This window comes from Lytechinus variegatus, chromosome 1 (assembly GCF_018143015.1).
Source record: "Lytechinus variegatus isolate NC3 chromosome 1, Lvar_3.0, whole genome shotgun sequence".
Classification (NCBI taxonomy): Eukaryota; Metazoa; Echinodermata; class Echinoidea; order Temnopleuroida; family Toxopneustidae; genus Lytechinus; species Lytechinus variegatus.
Genome location: NC_054740.1, coordinates 66,401,765 through 66,421,603, shown reverse-complemented (window position 1 = coordinate 66,421,603; position 19,839 = coordinate 66,401,765). Strand labels below are relative to the sequence as shown.

At 36.0% G+C, this 19,839-nt stretch overlaps 1 protein-coding gene across 2 annotated transcripts in view; it reads left to right on the top strand.

The window, feature by feature from the left end:
- Window positions 1-19,839, top strand: part of LOC121420241 (rho GTPase-activating protein 18-like) — a 122,304-nt gene that overhangs the window by 75,032 nt on the left and 27,433 nt on the right. For both annotated transcript variants that reach the window (XM_041614821.1, XM_041614815.1), the window contains 2 exons: window positions 18,348-18,419; window positions 19,245-19,413. In XM_041614821.1, the coding sequence (XP_041470755.1) occupies window positions 18,348-18,419; window positions 19,245-19,413 (241 nt within the window). The remainder of the gene's footprint in view (window positions 1-18,347; window positions 18,420-19,244; window positions 19,414-19,839) is intronic.

The following is a 19,839-nucleotide window of genomic DNA, read 5'->3' as shown; positions in this document are numbered from 1 at the left end:
CCTTTCGGAGGGTCTAATTGCATTTGGGTAGTCACCTTAACATATCGGATGTTTCTTAACCTTGCATCAGTTTCTAGAGACTTGTCGTGAATATTGTACAAATTATGTCAATCATCTTTAATTCGATTGAAAACTGGAATTCAATCATTTTGCAAGAGTGGGAATTAGACTGTCTTGGGGTTTGAGGTGAAGATGAGTATTAGCGTAATCCATACTTGTGATATGTGAATTGATGAAGAAATTGGAATACAATTTATCATTGCTTCATTTTTAGAGTTAGAGACAATTTTCAGTCCCATTTTCCACAAATCTAGTGTCGGTCCACTGCTGGTTACTCTTCAGTGATTTAAAGAGGAAACCTGATGTAACAATGATAATAATAATTCTGCAACATAGTGCTTTAAGATTTTCATTACGATTGATTTTATATGATAAGTGGGCATACATGTAATTATAAGTGCACCCAATTACATGTCTTAAAAAACTCTTGAAACCAGTTTTGTACCAGGTAATCTCAAACATGTATAAAAACACAGTATACATGTATATCAAGAACTTACTGTATTTTCAATCAGCTTTCATTCTGATTTTGTGACAATTAAAAGGCCCCTTTACTGTGGAGCACATTTTACCAGAGCATTAAATGACACGTTTTACAGAGATTAAAATTTGTGGTAATATGCCCCATCTCCTGGTTTTCCAAATGGTGACACAACATTTGCTCTGGCTTTACTTCGTCTAAGATATACGTGTAGGGTTAGGGTTGCAATAGGGTTCTATGCTTGGTTTAGGTAGGGTAGGCCTATAGTGTTTAACCAAGGGTTATAATTGGTCGCTCCTTTCGTGCATGGACTTTACAGCAGAGTAATTGTCGCCAGAGCGAATGTCATGGAATCAGTTTAAGAACATACATTCAAATCAACTTTCATTCTGATCATTTGGCTACCAAGATGCCACTTTAAAGATTTTACCGTAGAACATGTTTCACAAGAGCATTTATGACACATTTTTACAGAGATTTTAGTTAGTTGTCCTTGTCATTGTACCCCTTCTCATGTTTCTCAAAATATATAGGAAGAAGAAAAAAAAGGAAATTATATTTGAGGTAGGTGGAAGCGGAAACATGCATGTTAAGCAGGGGTGGAAACTCATAATCAGGTGGGCAGCTATGCACAACCACCCATTTCCTTTGCTAAAGGGGAGGGGTAAGGGATTACAAGACAAGAATGAGAGTGGGAGAGAGAAAGGAAGAAAGAAAAATGGGTGTGAGAAAGAGAGAAAAATAAGAATGAGATAAAGATAGGGAGAGAGAGAACAGAGGTGCAAATTGGGTTCCATGACATTTACTCCTGCTACAATTTCCCTGATGGATTAAATCCAACCTCTAAAGATTGAATAAAACCTAATCCCAATCTTTACATTATTCTTAAAGGAGAATGAAACCATTGGAACAAGATAGCTTGTGTGAAAACAGAAAAATCAAAGAAACAGATCAATAAAAGTTTGAGAAAAATCAGACAAATAATGAGAAAGTTATGAGCATTTGAATATTGCGATCATTATTGCTATGGAGATAGCAAATTGGCAATGCAACAAAGATGTGTGATGTCACTTGTGAATACAACTCTCCCCATTACTTTAGTATATATTTCACTTGAATTGCCTCTTTTATCACATGTATCCATAGATCATGTTTTCTTTCTACATGAGGGCATGTAATACATATTTTTTAAGAATACATCATGGATAAAGAGTTTGTATCATCATAAGAAAAAGCAAAAAGACACATTTTGAGGGTATTTTATAGTCCACCACAGGGAAAGTTGTTCATCAGTGACATCACACATCCTTGTCGCATTGCCAATGATCTCCATAGCATTAGTGATTGCAATATTCAAATGCTCATAACTTTCTCATTATTTGTCCGATTTTTCTCAAACTTTCTTTATTCTTATTCTTTGATTTTTCTGTTTCTACACAAGCCTATTTGTTCCAAAGTTTTCATTCCCCTTTAAGATCTGTTACAATCCTAACTCTAACCCTATGCTCTCTGAGATATTAAGATAGTCCAGGAGCAAATGTCATGTCACTGGAAATTGGCAACTTCTTATTGAATTCATTTTTTCATTATTAATTTTGACTTGAGTCGTACTTTTTATTTTTTTCAAAGTGTGAATATAAATAGAAAAATTGTGATTTGCTCCTGACTTGTGGAACCAAAGGAGATTCATGTTGAAATTTGAATGCAGTGTACCTAATATGAGTTCATGAATGGTGGTCTTTAAAAGATGAGAAACATAATGAAAATGTTAGCTTTTCATATATACAGAAAATCAACAGAATCAGGTAGATGTATCATTAAGCTGTTCGTAAGTTACGAGCGAATTTGCAACAATTACTGATGATACTTTGATGAGGTTAATTTAATACACCAAATTTTCATTGGTGACTTTGATGTGTATGAAGCTCATGAGAAAGGATTACATGTCGTTCGTGAGGTAGCTCGCAACTTACAAACCTACCTTATGAAACACCCAACAGAAAATTGAGGTACTTGTATCACAAATGAAGGAATATTAAAGATGGAGGAAAGGGAGTGATTATTAAGGGGAGGGGGATGGGTGGATGACGGAGGAAAAGAGATAGTCTGGGATAGAAAAGAAATAGAGCGAAAGGTACCATGACGGGTCTCGAGATCAGTTGGGAAATAGATGATTAAGACTTGGAACAGAGGAAAGTAAAGATAGAAATTAAGAGGAAAGCATTTATAAGATTGAGGGGGTTAAGCAAGCTACCCTTCCACTATTTGATGTAGATCATATTGCCCCCAGCTGTTGCGTTTCGCCCTGATTCATCTAACTGACCCGTGCTTGGTCTTAGACATCCTTCAGCTTCCCTTTCAGACCTCTTCTCTTCTTCTTGAGCCAACCTGCACCTCCCCCACCTCTTGTCATTAAAGGCCACGTCCAGTCTTTTCTTAGATCATTCAAAGAAAAGCTAACTTTAATCAATGAGAAAAGTGTCTTATCTGATTTTGGTGAAGTATCCACCTTGATTCCAATGTTAATGCACCCTTATCAGGGGCTGCGGAATGGTTTTCAGAGTGGGGGGGGGCTGACCATGCAAAAAATCACACAATCACATGGTCATTTTTACGTTTTTGTACACGCTTCCGTGGCCCCTGCTTATGTCAAAGGCAACCATAAATAGTATGAAGTGAAATAATTCTGAATGAGTAATTCACGTTTCAACTGATAGAACCATTCCGAAATCCCTCTTTGAGCAAGATGGTCCTAGAGCATGTTTCTCTGGGAACTTCTCGAATCCTGGCCTTTTGGAAGTTTGGGGGCTCCTAAATTCGTCCCACAATTACAAAATTGGCACACCCACTAAATTTGTTATTTAGACCCCTGAGAACACAAAACCATTGAGAAACGGGTCTTTGCTTTCTATGGTCACGAAAGTGTTCCAGATGACGCAACTACGTATTTTCATAGACCAAATGACAATCTGCAAAATGCAAGCAATCAAGCTTCACATTCGGAGGTGATTGAACAGTTGCTACTACACGTAATCCGAATTCCCTTCAATTATCAGATCATATTTTATATGAAATGAAAATAAATTATGATCAGGTAAGCACAGCTGTCAATGAGGAAGAAGGGCCCAGGAGTTCTGTCTATTTAGCACAATGGTGTCCAAATATAGTGTGAGGTTCATCCATCCTGTGTACTAATAAGGCCAGGGCACCAGGAACGATGAGCAATGATCTCTAATAATGGCTGGTTTATAGTCGTAGATAGGGAGGGCATTGTGTCTCTAGGGGCAGTTTTTTCTATTTTTTCAGTCATGGAAAATTAGGTTATTTTTTCAGGCAGTATGTGCACCATCTTCACTTGGTGTACATGATGTATGCCTTTCTCGTATAGCACTAAATTTTTCTGTGCTAATACATCAGTGTTGCTTATCAGTTCTTCTTTACCTTCTTATTTGAGTTTGTGAAGGTGAATAGTCTTGTTCAGGTAAGAAGGGAATCACAGGAAAAAATAATATAATAATAACAATAACACAGTTCTTGTATAGCGCATATCACATTATGTCATAACGTCCCTTCCAAAGACCTTGGATATTGTTACCCTGGCTTTAGCTCCATAAAATGAATCAAATGAGAAAATTAGAAATCCAAAAATGATTATCTTCTGCACTTTGAAGTACTAATTTGTTACATATTGATGCATGATACCGAAGATATTGAGAATGCCCATGACTTTTGTTCTAATAATTGCGATATTTGACCAACAAATGTCTCTTCTTTAGTAGATCACTATTGTCAACATGTGTCTTACTATATCATAATGTAGATGAAAATGGTTTTCGTATCTCGTTCAATCCTTTCTCGGGCACTGGGTATGAAGTAGATAGAGGATGATGTTGTGTAAATCTAGAGGATGATGTTGTGTAAATCTAGTTGGTGGATTAAACCAGGCTACTGCGGTCTTTCAGCACTGCGACTGTTTCACCCAGGTTTTCACACTTCTTGATTAGGCGATTTGTCACTTTCCTCTAATCTGGGAATAGTTTTTGACTTCAGACGGTTTGCATTTATATAGAATACAAGCACTGTAGGATATTGATCATAGCTTGATATCTGTAGTGACATATATTCTCTTCATCATTTCTCATCATGTGGATTGATCTTCCGTACAAGGTCAAAATGTCAATATGAAAAAAACATTAAATGAATTGCTGTGTAAAAGAGAGCAATACAGAATTGTTGTTGAATCCAAGTGGTCTAGATTCTAGATGTTTAATGTCAAAATTATATTTTGTTCCCTTAGGAAAGGCAGTAATCTGTGAGAGAAAGTTAAAAGATTTAATCGCCTAAAAACGGTTAGGAATCAGTTGAAAGGAAAAGATGATGGTGACAATGTTTAGGGTGATATTGAGGATGGTTAGGATATTTATGGTGGTGGTGGATGAGGTGAAGAAGGTGAGAGGATAATGACGATGTTAATGTCGATGGTGATGACGGTGATTATGACAATGTTGACGATCTTGAGGACAATGATGGTGAAGGTGATGATGATGATGATGATGAAGACGATGATTTTGATGATGATGATTTTGATTATGATGATGATGATGTTGATGACGATGATGATGATGATGGTGATAATGATGACAGTGGTGATAATGATGACAGTGGTGATAATAGTTACTGGGAGAATTCTATCACGTATTATATTAGATAGAAGTCTTTGTGCCTCAGAACAATTGATGCACTTTCCAACCAACCACCCTTAAACCTTCAGAATGCTCTTCACAAGAATTAGAGGTCCACAGTCACAGCTTAAGTAGTAGCATGATATCAGAGAGAGAAAACACAGCATAAAAGCTGACCTGTTACCTACAATTTGGACATCCAAATCCCAGAGGTAACCCCTTAACGGCAGGTGTTGCGGATGACGCACCGTCTGGCTAGAGTTCCCCAGCCACTACCCCTGGAGTACAGGATCAACTCCCCGTGACCGACCTGACACCTCCCCTAAATTTGTTCCTTGTCTCAGGGTTAGTTTGCTGTTCAAAATTAGGTCTTTTCATGTCCTTCATTTAGTTGATGGCACAACAAGGTGAGAAAATCCTTTGCACGACTCCGGTGTTTAAATTTGGCTTATATTTCGAGGGAGAATTAGTAACATAATTTTTGTCGGAACTCTTTAAGCAGTGTTTGTAGTCCTTTATGAGTGTTGTGAAGACATAAACTGGATATCAAAGGTTACAATGAGATGTCTTGATGGTATGGCAATGGCCTTTGAAGTGGTTGTAGAGGATTCAAAACCAAGTCCAAGCTCTCGTGCTCTTTGTTATAATCAAAGTCACTCAGAGAGGACTTGAAGCCGTAAGCCCCTTGGTTTCATACTTGCAAGCATTAACTCATCATAATTGGATAGTCAGAAAAAGTTAACCAACTATCTGAAGAGGCCAAGATATGTGTAAAGTCAGTAATTATTATTTTCCAAGTTTCAGAATGGTATAGATTAAGGGATATAGTGGAAGTCATTATGATCAGGAGCTGGCTTGCATGACAGGGTCTTTGTTAAGGACCACCTTTCTTGTTGCCAATGATCATGATGCACCATGTGAGATGCCTTTTGTAAATTTATCGTTAAGTATTTGACAAAAAGTACAACAGGCTTGTCAAATTATTATTATTATTTGTTTTGGCGTGGCCTGTGCCTGGGAGGCGAAAAGTGAACTGAATCACTGTGACCCGCAGGTCTCTCCTCCCGATATAACTGATTTGGGGGAATGCAGGTGGACCACTACACCGGGGTTTCCCCCTACTCTTATACGAATAGTGCAATGGGTTCTTAACGTGCAAAGGTGGTGACTCTCCTCTACACGGGGCCTCCATTTAACGTCCTATCCGAGGGACGGAGTGTTTTCCATTGTAACATAGCCTGCATCTATGAAACATGGGAGAGACGTTTACACACAACGCACTGGCTTCAGTCATCCGCCCGGGGTGGACTCGAACCCACGATCTTTGGTTCGACGGGCAGACGCGTTACCGACTGAGCCAACACCGCTGATCAGATTAATTTCTTTGTATAGTATGCTCCTTATGTCTAAGAGTCTCTGGTATTAGGTTGGACATATTCCATCTTAGTTAGATGTTGAAACACTGTACATGTACGTATAAATATGCATAAAGTGAAATATATTGCTTTGAAAGTGGGAAACTATCCAACTATTATTGCACACGGCTCAATATTATTTAGGTCATAATGTTTTATTTTAATTATATATATGTATCTTTCAGGTTCTTCTCTGAATTGCACAATGGCAGAGTCCTGTTTTTAAACTCATTGCACATCCATGAAATCTTTTTGTCTAAAATTAGGATTGAAAGCAGAAATCACCAGAGAAACCAAGCATTGACATGAAAATAGTTCCAAGCTATCTTCCATTCATTAATGTTACAGTATGAAAGGGGTCCAAGAATGTCATCCATGTTTGAATGACAGAAGCATTTTTTTTTCATATTTCCATTCTTCAAGATTCCCGATGAGTTTTTTTGTCAGTCGTTGCTCAGAGGAAACGATGTCTAGCGGAAACATTTATTTGCATTCACACCTCCCAAGCTCGCTGGATTTGTAAGACAGGAAAACGTCTCCTTTGTTTCTTTACGTATTGCAGACAGGCAAAAGGACATGTTGATCGGCGACGTGAGGAATTTGGGAGGTATCGGAAAGAAAGGGCTTCCGAATTTGGTGTGCCTGATTTAGGTCTGTCTGCGGTAGGCTGCATCAAAGCTGTTGCCAATTTAGGCCCTAGTTAGTCATGATTTCTCATGTTTTCTAATTTGTCAGGGAAAGGTGAAGAGGCATTTTATAAATAAAAGTTAATTTTGATGTCCCATTCCTAGCTTGCCCACATATGATGTATGCCCCTTCTCCATTCCATGGGGTGAATTCCAACATGAGTTTTTGACCTCACTTCTCGGCATATTACAAAGGCTTTCACATTCTACCGTGTACTGGGCCATAAGAACACATGGTGTTTATGTTTATAAATGCTTTAATAGTGCAGGAAATCTTTCACTTACTATTCTGAGGCAGTTTTTTTTAATAATCTGAAGACCCAAATGCTATGGAATCTCTTATCACCTATTAAAAAATTGTGTCACATTTGGCTACCGATAGTTCCACTGCTGATTTTATCCATGTCATTCTTGCCAAGTAACTGATTTACTGATTGAGGAACCCCATGTGCAAATGTCCTGGATGCTATCTATAATTCATCGTCTGATTTTCGCTAATCTTAGCAGGTGTTTCGTTATGAAGGCATGGGCTTTGGAAAGCAAAATGATATACTGTAATTTGTGATGACAAAAATTGTCTGGGCGACGAAAAGATCTTGGTTGCTGAGGAGGAGGGATATTACTGGAAATGGGATGGGATTAAGAGGGATTAAGCTTGGGGATGGAATTTAGGGATGGCAGAATTGAAGGCTAGACTAATAATTACTTTCAAATGATATTTTGTTTCTTCAAGTCCGTAGTAGGTTTACGAGGGTGAGCTATCAGTCAATGACCTAAATCATTTTAAGGAGAATTTAACTTGAATGTCAATGTTTCATTGCTGATGGTTTAAATACATACAGATCTCTGCAAATAATATGGACTAATGGATTTACTGGGGAAGGGGTGTTCTTTAAAAAAATGATAATAAACCTAGCCCCTGGCATGGGGGGTCTCATGTTCCTGTTCCACTGTGTCAATCTTGCTGTTATTTGGCAAACCTAGAGATTGGGCAGGATTGGGGAAAAAATTGATCATTTTACCAGGTGATACTTTTGCAGGAATAAATTTCTTTTGTAATTTTACTTCCATGTGCCACCGTTAAGTACTCTTGGTGGGTGTTTCATAAATCTGTTTGTATTAAAGTGAAGAGCGACTTTAAGAACGATTGGTGATCCTTTCTTGTGGTAAATGGTATATTCATTTTGCGATGGTTAGATGCCTAAGAAAAGTTCACCAGTCGTTCTTAAAGTTGCTCTTAACTTACAAACAGCTTTATGAAACGGCCCGCTGGAAAGACCAGTATGCAATCCCTTGACTGTGCATTGTGTTGTTCACACTCCTTCCACTTTCCCCATGATTAAAAATTGATTGGGAAAGATTGGAATGAAATTTTGACCTTGTTCAGAATTTCATGCCGATCTGAATAACTGCCCTCTGTTACCCTATCTTCACAACGTTGCTGCAACTCTGCTTCTGATTTCAACCAAAACCTACTACTTTAATAGATAGTCATGATGCGCATGCCTCATGATGTAATCTGTTAATAATATATTTTCCTTTTGTTCAGTGGCAGCCAATGGAGAATCGGCAACAAAACTCAAAGAATTGTAACCACTCAAAAAAAACAAGCTTGATTATGCTTCTGTTTTTGAGCGTTTTGCCTGGCTTGATTTGATTTGCAGACAATTACTGGGGGATGGAAGTTATTATTATGAACCGTATCTCTCGGAATGGCTTGATTGACAACAGGTAATTAGCTCATAATACCCTCCGAAAACATCTTCATGGATCTTACTGCGCGGAGCAGTGCAGCAAGGGAAGAGGTCATACAGTTTGTTTTGAAGCTCTCTCATACATGATCGCACGTTTCAAGCAATGGCAATAATGGGCGGGAAATAGCACAAGTTATCGCCCCCCTGTTGAAATCTCTCGACTAAATAGGATAGAACAAAGGAGGGTTTGGTGTTTTCTTGGGAGGGAACTTTGTGCCTTTTACTTTTCTTTCTGTTGATGTAAGCTTTTTATTGAGTGATATGTTCATTTCTGGTTATTTGGTTGATTGCTTGTGTAATGAGATTTGTTTCCCTACACCCATTAGGGGTTCTAGCACCGCAGAGAACACAGAATACGTGCCCTAATTTGCCATGTAAAAGGTTTGTACATTATTTTTTATGGTTGCTGATGAATTTCTTAGTGGTCATTTGTGTCAATTTTATCAAATGTTTTTTTCAGTGTTTGTTCCCTCATCCCATTCTTCTTTCCTCTCACTCTACCCTCCCTACTGTCCCCATCCCACTCCCTACCCACCCTCCCCCTCCCTACCCTCCCCATATCCCTCCCTACACCCACCCACCCTCCCTACCCACCCCCACTCCCCTCTCTCTACCCACCCCCACTCCCCCTCTCCCCTACCCTCCCTAGAAATCGTTCTAAAACTTGAGCTCCTCTACTGAAGCTGATTTAGCCTTTTAGAGGTGATAGTTATTTTTTAATAGTTCTTACAGTAAAGGTATTGAGTTGACTCTGTTCTTATTGATATTACATAACCCTTACCAGTGATTTTAACTTAAATCAATGAAAACTACCATTGATCATGGTTACCATGGACACTGCAGTCAATATCAAAGATACCAGCAACAAGTAATCCAATTAAACATTTCAAGTGATCATTCTTCCAAATTCTTGAATGATTCAATATTTGAAATATATTTGATTTCATTAACTGTCAATATGTTTTTGGCCCCCAAGCTAGACATCATTCTCTAGTGCCTTGCTCATGTTGACAACTTGAAATATGATATCTGACATTTTCTCAAGACCTGATTTCTTTCTTTGCCAAAAGAGTGTTTCCTCTGCAGTCTCCCTCATGATATAAATATATTTCCTTTAAAATGTCTCTTCAAGAAAATGGAAATCTACGATTGTAAAAGTTAAAGTTTGTAAATCAAGATGTTGTCCTATGTGATGGTGATCGTGTTAGTGACAGTGAGCCCATCAGGAAAGTCCAAGAAACCTTGTGGTAAATCCAGGCCGTCATCCATGAAGGCTTCTGGTTTCCTTGCCGAGTATCTATCCCACAATGCCAAGTACATAGATGTGTCATAGATGGATTCAATCTGAGAGTTGGGTTCCTGTCAAGAGACCAGTCACGTCCCTCTCATGTTTGTTCTAGGGTTGTTTTTGTATTTTACACGGGATGTAAAAAGATTTTGTAAATGATTATTAAACCCTTCCATATCAGGCTAAAGATTGTTCAGGCTTTTTTGCCAACTTCACTTTTTGTAATCCCACACTTTGTAAAAAAAAAGAAAAGAAAATTATTTTTCTATTGAAATGTCCATACAATACCCCCAAAATGCCTTAATCTCTGATTTGTATTTATGTAACACACCGTTGACCCGTCTGAAATTTTGGTAATTATTCAAGAATAATTAATATAATTACTGTTGGTGAAAGTCATTAGACAAACTATCATTTCCAAGGCGATTTAGATGTATCCATCTTTCAGAAATCAAGCTGAAGAAAATAGTGCCGTCTTTCATGTTGCCAAGGAAGTGATAGTTTTGTCTTATCCGGGGTAATATAGGAGCACCTAGCAAGGTGGATACGTGTGCTATACAAATCCTATATTATTTTTTTTATCCACTGAAACGTGATTATTTACTTATATTGCACATTGGAAATGATCTCATAGAAACTCCTGATGATTAAATACACCACACATATTAAGAAAGTAGTCCTTATCACAACCTCACTGAAGTACCAGTTTGAAATTTACACAGTCTACAGGGAAAGAATGTTAAAGCAATATTGTTTTTGTTGTAAATTACTACTGTTTATCATTTTTATACCAAGTTTTTTTACCTGACTGTTAAGAAAGCATGAATGCCTGTGAGCAAGCAACCAGGGGACCAACGGCTTAAGGTCCTCTCTGAAGAATTATTGTTATTGATGGTCTCAGAATTCAAACAGCCATAACTGTCTCATTCCTTGTTGAATTTCTTTCAAAGTTTCAATATTGTTTTTGTTTTTGTCTTATTTTATGCTTTCACTTAAATCGATAGGGAATAATCAAACAAGCATATTGCTGGAAATTTCATCTAAATCGGATGTAAAATACGAAAGTTAGTAAGAAAAAATTTTGCTCAATTTTCTCTAAACAGTTATATGCACAACTCAATGTTATGCAAATGAGAGAGTCAATGATACCCCTTACCATTTCTTTTTTTTATTGTTTGAATTGTACAATATTTGAATTTTTACAAATTTGACAATGTGGACCACCTTGACTTCACCATAAACTGTTACAATAATGGTAATTCCAGATGTTCAGGGAAGAATAAAATTTTGTTTCATATGACCATGAGGAGAAAATAAGAATTTTTCATATTTTGTATAATAAAATACAAAAGAAATAGTTTTTTACTTCTGAATTTGATGAAATTTTCAGTGTTATGCTTGTTGGATTTTTCTCCTTTTATTCAAATCAAGGATAAACTTGTCCTTTTAGGTTACATCTCCCCTTTAATACTGGATTTGAATAGGCTTACATTAGAAAAAAATACAAAGTAAGATGTGAAAAAGTAACCCCCCAAAATTAAACTTAAATATTAACCGGCCTACGGTCATCCTGTACATGGCTTTAGGTTAGAAGGGCTTTCCTTTGAAGTATCCTCAGCTTATAATTATGGATTCACATCGGATTAAAGGATTAGCTTTGAGGAGATCAGCAGTAGATATGAGATCATTCTCAAAGTTCCTTCCTTCTCCTCCTCGACTTATTCCTCCCTTGTTCTGATGTAAACCAGACCTTAATGCAGTACTCTTTCATGGATTTAGCTCCTTTCCTTTTATTTGATGGCATATTAATACTTGTTATTGTCCGATGATCGTGGCTACCCTGTACTACGGAAAGCAGTATCTTTGTGTCATCCCCTTGTACACACTTCTTATAGATTCAGATTCATTTATTTATCCATATTAGAAATATAGAAATCTGCCCTCCCCTGGCAGTACAGACACAAGATATACATTATATCATAAACACAAAATACTTGGTAATTCGGCATATATTAATTATTGAAAGAAAATATTAATAAACATTATTAATGTCAATTCAATTCAATTTCAAATTATTTGCTCATAAAAATCCATACATTATACAAAACATTGCATTAACAAAATGGAAAAACAAGAACAACAAATAGAAATAAACATTGGATTGAATATGAAAGGGACAGCAAGAAAGGAACAAGCCTTGTGATTAGCTGACCCTATCACATAATAATCATACAACGACTTCAGTGACAAAGAAAAAAAAATCACTAAACTACAACATAAAGGGGGGGGGGCCTAATATGCCTAAATGAAAGTTATACAAACAAACTTTATGAATAACTACTTAAAATAATTTGCCTTGATTTTGACTTAGAAATGTTTAATGAAACTGATTGCTTGATATCTACAGAAACAGAATTCCAGAGTTGTGGTCCTTGAAATAAAATTGAGTTTTTAAAAGATGAGAGTCTTGGCTTCTAAAGGTAGATGAAAATTCTTTGCATTTCTTGTGTTGTATCCATGGAAATCACTATTGAACTTAAAGAATGTTTTGATATAATCTGGCAAGAGGTTATTGTTACATAAATACATAAATATAAGAATTTGAATTAATTATTGAAAGAAAATATGAATAAACATTATTGAAATGCAAACATAAAAGAGAAATATGTAATTGAATATTAATTTCAATTTATTCACCTATAAAAATATAGATACAAATATCATATGTACGTATCCAATATTAATATGGCTTTGACCATAAAAAAATGCAAATTGCTTGTCAAGAATGGCCCCATAACATAGTAACAAAATTAGCAATGAACAACATACATGTAAACATGATAAAAAATGTAATTTAGTTTAATTAAATGGATAATATTTGTTTTTTTTGTATGATAGCATACAGGTATTGATTTAAACATTTTGAGAAGGGCGTGTCTTGTTATTAAGTACACTATAATACTGCTCATTAGTAAAATTTCAAATTTATTAACTTTTTAATACTTATGTTCATAAGGTGAATAGACATTTCAAAACTCTCTTTTTAGTTAGTTTTGCTATTGACTTTACTTTGATGTTCAATAATGAATATACATTTAGAAAGTAATATCGACAAAATAAGACAAAAATATGTTGAATATATCCCCAATATTAATGTTTGAAAAAAGAATTAGATTTAGAGTTTGAATTTTCTTAATCTCCCTACATTCATTACTTGTAATAACTACTATTAAAATCAATAAACAGCTGATATCTATCATTCAATGGCATCCCATAATTATTTTCACATGACCCTGTCTGTATCCTCTGTCAAGCTGAATTGGAAATATTTATTTATGGTAATTCAATTATGCAATATATCCTGATATTATTTTCTGAATTTGAATCCTTATTAAAAGTTGAATATTATGTATTTTGTAAATATGGTTTGATGATATATAAATGACTGATAAATGACTTTAAGAAGAAATGTTCAATGCAACATTGTCATCACTTCCAGTATCATATTCCTTTCAAAACTTGCTTTTACAATTGCTTATACTTTCCGAATACCAAACAAACTTTGCCTACCCCACCCCCACGTGCAATACCAATTAAAGAGAAAACTTGTCAAGCTCTTATTAAAGAAATATGAAGAGAATGATATCACACTTTTTTAAAAATAGCCTGACTTATGGAATCATTTCCCATCAACTGACGTAGGATGCAGGAAGCATTTTGTAGAATCATAATCTCCACCGGTCAGTCAGAGTAGAGGCGCTATCGGCCGTAACAGGATATGATACACTCATATGATGGACCACAGCAGTTATTCTGACAATCGGGGGGGGGGGGGGGGCATCATGGGCATGATTTTCTTTTTGAAAGGATATATTCACTCAGTGATGATGTGATGATCACCATACAGTATATCGAGTGAGCTGTTGATATAGGAATGAGAGAAGTGGTGTAGAATAGAGAAGAGGAAGATAATGAAGATTAAGAGGAGGGATGATAAAGGAGGAGAAGAGGTAAGAAGAGAGAGAGAAGAGATAATTAGATAAATAGATTGTTTTATTTATTGATAGATAGATAAATAGATAGACAGACAGACAGACAGACAGACAGACGGACGGACAGACAGACAGATAGATAGATGAGGGTTAGATAGATTAGATAAAATTAGATAGAGAGATAGATGGATGGATGGATAGATAGATTAGGGTTAGATATATTAGATACAATTAGATAGATAGATAGATGGATGGATGGATAGATAGATACATATAGAGTGAAAGCTAAAGAGAGATGTGGTAGTGATTGAGAAAGAAAGAGGGAAAGAGACATTTTAAAAAATCATTTAAATTTGGACTAGATGTGATGGTTATTCAATCAAAATGTCAAAAACTTGTCAATTAAACATGAATATATTCTACATACTAGAAAAATCTTGCTGTTCGAGTTTTTAATACCTGATAATCAATTCTGGATTTATCCCATTTGTTCATTAATTAGTTATATGCCTTTACATATATGCAGTCCCCTCAACTTTAAACCATATTTTTTAATTTTTTGGATGAAATTTGTACTTTCCTCATATTTTCTGAAAGTGATTAGATACATTTCTTTGGGATAAGTGTATCATAAAAAACACAAGCTATAATTATTATTAGAAGTATCATCATTATTATTATCCCTGACAATGCTATTTGAAAAGACATGTCATCAGACTAGCTACCCTGTAATCAAACCTTGCCTAAGCAATCTCCCACAGAAGAATACCCTTTCCCTTCCTACCATGTACTAGTGTTCAGAATATTTTTTGCCTGCAGCAGTGTACAGTGAATATTTCATTTCCATTCCAACCATAAGATGACAATAGGAAAAAAATCAGTAATTCCCCTATTGCAGGTAATATTCAAACCCAAATTAATCAGCATCTAATAAGTTGGCTTGACCTTTATGTAGTCTACATCCTGTTGTGGAGGAAACTACTCTTCGACATATCATGCTATCGGATTTTTATGTCTTTGGACCACCAACCAGCCCTCACCTATTTCCTTTGGCAGTTCGGTATGCATTGTCTCTTGCCTTGCATGTGCAGCGACGTCCTCTGTACGATAAAAATTTCCTATTTTATAAACAGAGCGATCATTGCATGCCCTAATTTGGCACAGCTTTGGCTCGTCGATACCTGATCAGTTCAGGCATTTGTTGGTAGTCAGTATTGTCTCATTATTTCGAGTGTCTGCTTCCTTGTAGATGTCTGCAGCATTCATGTTTATAGGATGTCCGTGATAGCATGTGGCAGCATGTTCAATTTCTACGTATAGCATCTCAAAGAAACCTGACTTTCTTTCAAAGGCAGTGCCGTACCATCCTGGTTTCTTGCGGAGTTTACCAGAGGTCAAGGAAGTAGTACAGATATTTTCAGGAAGTATTGACCGTGGACAGCGCAGATCTGTCATACCGGTGCAACAAACTGGGTGTCTTGGATCCCTTATTGTAAGGGTACACATCGGATATCAAACTCTTGTGTCCAGATTGGAATATGCATTATGATTGAATAGCTCTAAAACTAGTCCACACCGAGTATATCGACATTCTGCACTCTGCTATCCTTGTCAAAGTAATAAGGACGTTCTGACAGAGCATTGCCAAAGAGCCATACGCAAGAGGGGCTTCGCCAAGAAGCCGAAGGTTTATTGCCATTGATTCTTGAAACAACTGATATTCTACAGACTTGATGTCACATGAGTGGGTTGGTTGGGACACGACTGGATCAATTAATTGGTATTACTCATTTCTGCCTGATCTTCCTTCTTTCCAATGGAGTATTGGTGTACCAAGAGATAGAAGATTAACAGCAGCGGCATGAAGTTTGAATCATCTTCATACATGCAGGAGATGACCCCACTGCCTTTTGGATTTTGATCATCATTGCTTTGCTTTGCTCTCAAGAACTTACGATTTTCTTCATGGTTTCTCATATTCTGGTAGTCAAGATTGAAGAAGTGTTGTAAAAAAATCAGGATTAAGATATACCTTTATAAAAAAAAGAATCTATTTTTGTCTCAACACCTGGAACCAATTGTTTATTATGTGTTTTCTTGTCCTATGAGAAACTCTCCTATGATCTGAAGATCTTGTTAGTGACTGATATTTCTCTTGACCTTGTACTGAAATGAACATTATTTCTTTTGACCGTGGTTTGGATTGACATTTACTTCAAGCACCTGTTACAGTTTATTTTCATGACACTATCTACATGTACCTGTACGTGTATATTTCTACCACCATCACTTTGTGCTCATTTTAAGCAATCAGCGGTGTTAGGTTACCCCGCTACCTCAGATTGCCTCTGTTTGGATTATAGGGATTATACTCCAGGAATTATGTCCATGAAATCGTTCTATTTCTGATTGCGTATCCTGTCCTTATTTCTCGTAAATTGATCCCCCCAAAAAGAGCAAGTAGTGTTTCTCCATGATTGCCAAAATGATGCTTGGATTGTGTAGTTTTCTGTCGAGGAAGAGATCAAAAGCAAGATTTCAGGTAAACTGTGTTCTGTTAATTGCTTTTGTATTGAAACAAAGCAGTGTTTCTCTTGAATATTCCTATGTTTCACCCTCTTTGGAGTTGTTTCAGATAGATTTTGACAAACGTTGAGATCAGAATAGTTAACATGTTTTATTGAACATTTAAGTACATTCCAGTTTGATACATGACACATGTGTGTTGGTATGTCTGCGTATGGATGTGTACAACATTGTCATCACTCTCATTTGCATATCTTGCTTAGATGTTTTGTGAAAATAAGCCTAAATTTAAAACACTTAACTCAGCATTATGCTTGTTTTATTTTTTTTTGCAATTAATTGAAATCCATATTTTTTTGCCCTTAAATGTACATGTATATGAACCTCCCCCTGACCACTCCCTACTGAGTAATCAATTATGTTTCATACTCTTGTGAAAACAAATATGGAACCGATTGATTTCACACATTTACATTTTGCATATTAAACTTATTTTTTTAAACACTTTATATGACTAGTTCTAAAGGATGGGATGATATTTCATCATAATATTATTTTGTTCACCAATAGGAATAAACACCTAGTGGCAATTTAGTTTTGATTTTGTCTTGCTACTCACCAGGGCCGCTTTACACAAAGCGTAGCGATTAATTTTACAGTTTATTTGTAAAGTTGATTGCATATAGTGATAGAACTAACCAAGAGTAAAAATCAACCCTATGATCAAACACTAAAATTTGTGTGACAAGGACAAGGGGCCAGTAACACAAAGCTTAGCAATGATCATAGAAGATTTTCTTACGATTGATTGTGTCGACTAAAATGTACAATCAATCGTGAAAATCAGACGGACGATTAATCGCTAACCTTTGTGTTATGGATCCCTGGAATCCAGGTATAAACAAAAACATCTGATAAACAATCAGTTTTGAGAGCTTATAGAAACTCAAATAGGCAGTTCATCATTTTGTTTGTCTGGAAGTTTAGATTTCTTCACAAAAGCTGTTTTCACGAAAATGGATATTAAAGCTCTCTAAAGGAAAGGAGTTGCAACAATAACAAAAAAATTATTTCAGGAGAAAGTCTTTGAAGTCAAGGTTGATTTTCACCATATTATGGTTAATCTAGATCTGATTTAAACACAATTGCAACTCTGTGAAGTTATGAAATATCAGCTTAAAAATTATCATACTGGTGATCACAAACACAGACAAGCACATGTGGGACAGTATGTTATCATTATTTTTGCTTGAAAAAAGCCCCAACATATGGCTGCAATGCCATGTTTTTTTTATCAATTTCTTAGCAATTGTACATTTGCTACCAAAATCATTTGGCACATATTTTTGTATTTATTTTTACTGTAAACAATTCTTTCGTTCGAACTCATTTTCAGATCATTACCCAAATGTTATTAATGTTTAATGATTAAATACATTCCTTTTTTTCTTTTGTGTGTATAGGACCTACATGGTGCTGATGAAGTCTTCTTAAGGCAAGAAGATCTATTCAAGAGTCTTGCTACAACCCTACCAGTAAGTACCGTTTCAGATTGATTAACCTCAGTTTGTAGAATATTAGTCATGTGGAGGAAGTGGTGTCGTGGTCTAGGTAGGTGCTGGAATACGTCCTGGACATTGTAGGGCGATAAATCAGCCCTCTATATCTGCTGTAGGTGTAGAAGGATATAATTGTGTAGGTTCAAGACCCACTGCTTCCAAAGGGTTCAGCGCAACATACATTGTAGACACCAATACCCTTTGATATAAAGGCATGAACTACAATTGACACTGTCTACCCGGGAGAAGTGAATCAGACCATTATATCTACTGTAGATGTAGATACAACTATCCGGGTCTGATACCCACTACTTCCAAAGGGTCTTGTGCAGCTTAGGCCACAATTCCTTTTAATTGAAATATAATTGATGCTCTCTACCTGAGAGACCTGAATCAGACCACTACATGTATATCTGCTGTTGATGTAGATATAGTCATTTGGGTTCAAGACCCACTGCTAATGTAGTAGAGGCACCAGTGTCCTTCAACAAGGGATTAAACTGCAATTGATGTAGTATAGTATAGAATAGTATTTTGATTCTATTCAGACTTTTATGAAAGGCCATAATGTACTGTTATTGTTATAATTAATTTTGAATTCAAGTTTTTATTCATCTTTAATACTGGAAATTTATTATTGTGATTCTTGGTTTGCTCTTGGTGAATCAGTGTCTTTTTAATGGCCACCAATCACAGTTAGGAAAGGAGGTAGTTAAATTTCTATTATTTGTATGTTGTATATTGTGTTTTTGTATGGATTGTTATAATTGTAATGTGTTTTTTTTTCTTGTCGTTTTTTAGAATATCACTATTGCCAAAGATGCACAGGGTACCACCCCAGTAGAATTCCTATCAGGGAAGGATGTTGATAAAGTGAGGAAGATAGCTCTGATAGAGCTGACAGCCATGTTTGACAGGATGGGCATCGAGTTTGAACCCATCAGAAAGTCAACCAAGAGGAGAGTCAAAGGTAATGATATGCTGCCACGATCAAATGTGCATTGATATTGTTATTGATATATTCATACTCCACAATCATCAAAGTACATTTCGTAATCATGTTTACAATGAAAAAAAAATGCATAACATATGCAGGATTGAAACGTAGCAATGAAATGAAAAAAGTGGAGGGGCCTACTAAAAAGCAGAGCTTGTAAAATGTAGACCCCCTATCAAAACTTTATACAAGGGTAATATGATACAAATAGAGTAAAATAATCAGCAAAATTCTGTAAAATTATATAGATATAAACACTGTAACACAAATGTATTTACACTATATACAAAATTAAATATTGACTTAAAAAAATAATCAATACTACCGTGGATAAGTATGAAGTTCACAAATATTAGATTGAATCAATAAGAATTCAGGAGAAATTTTTTGATGAGTAAT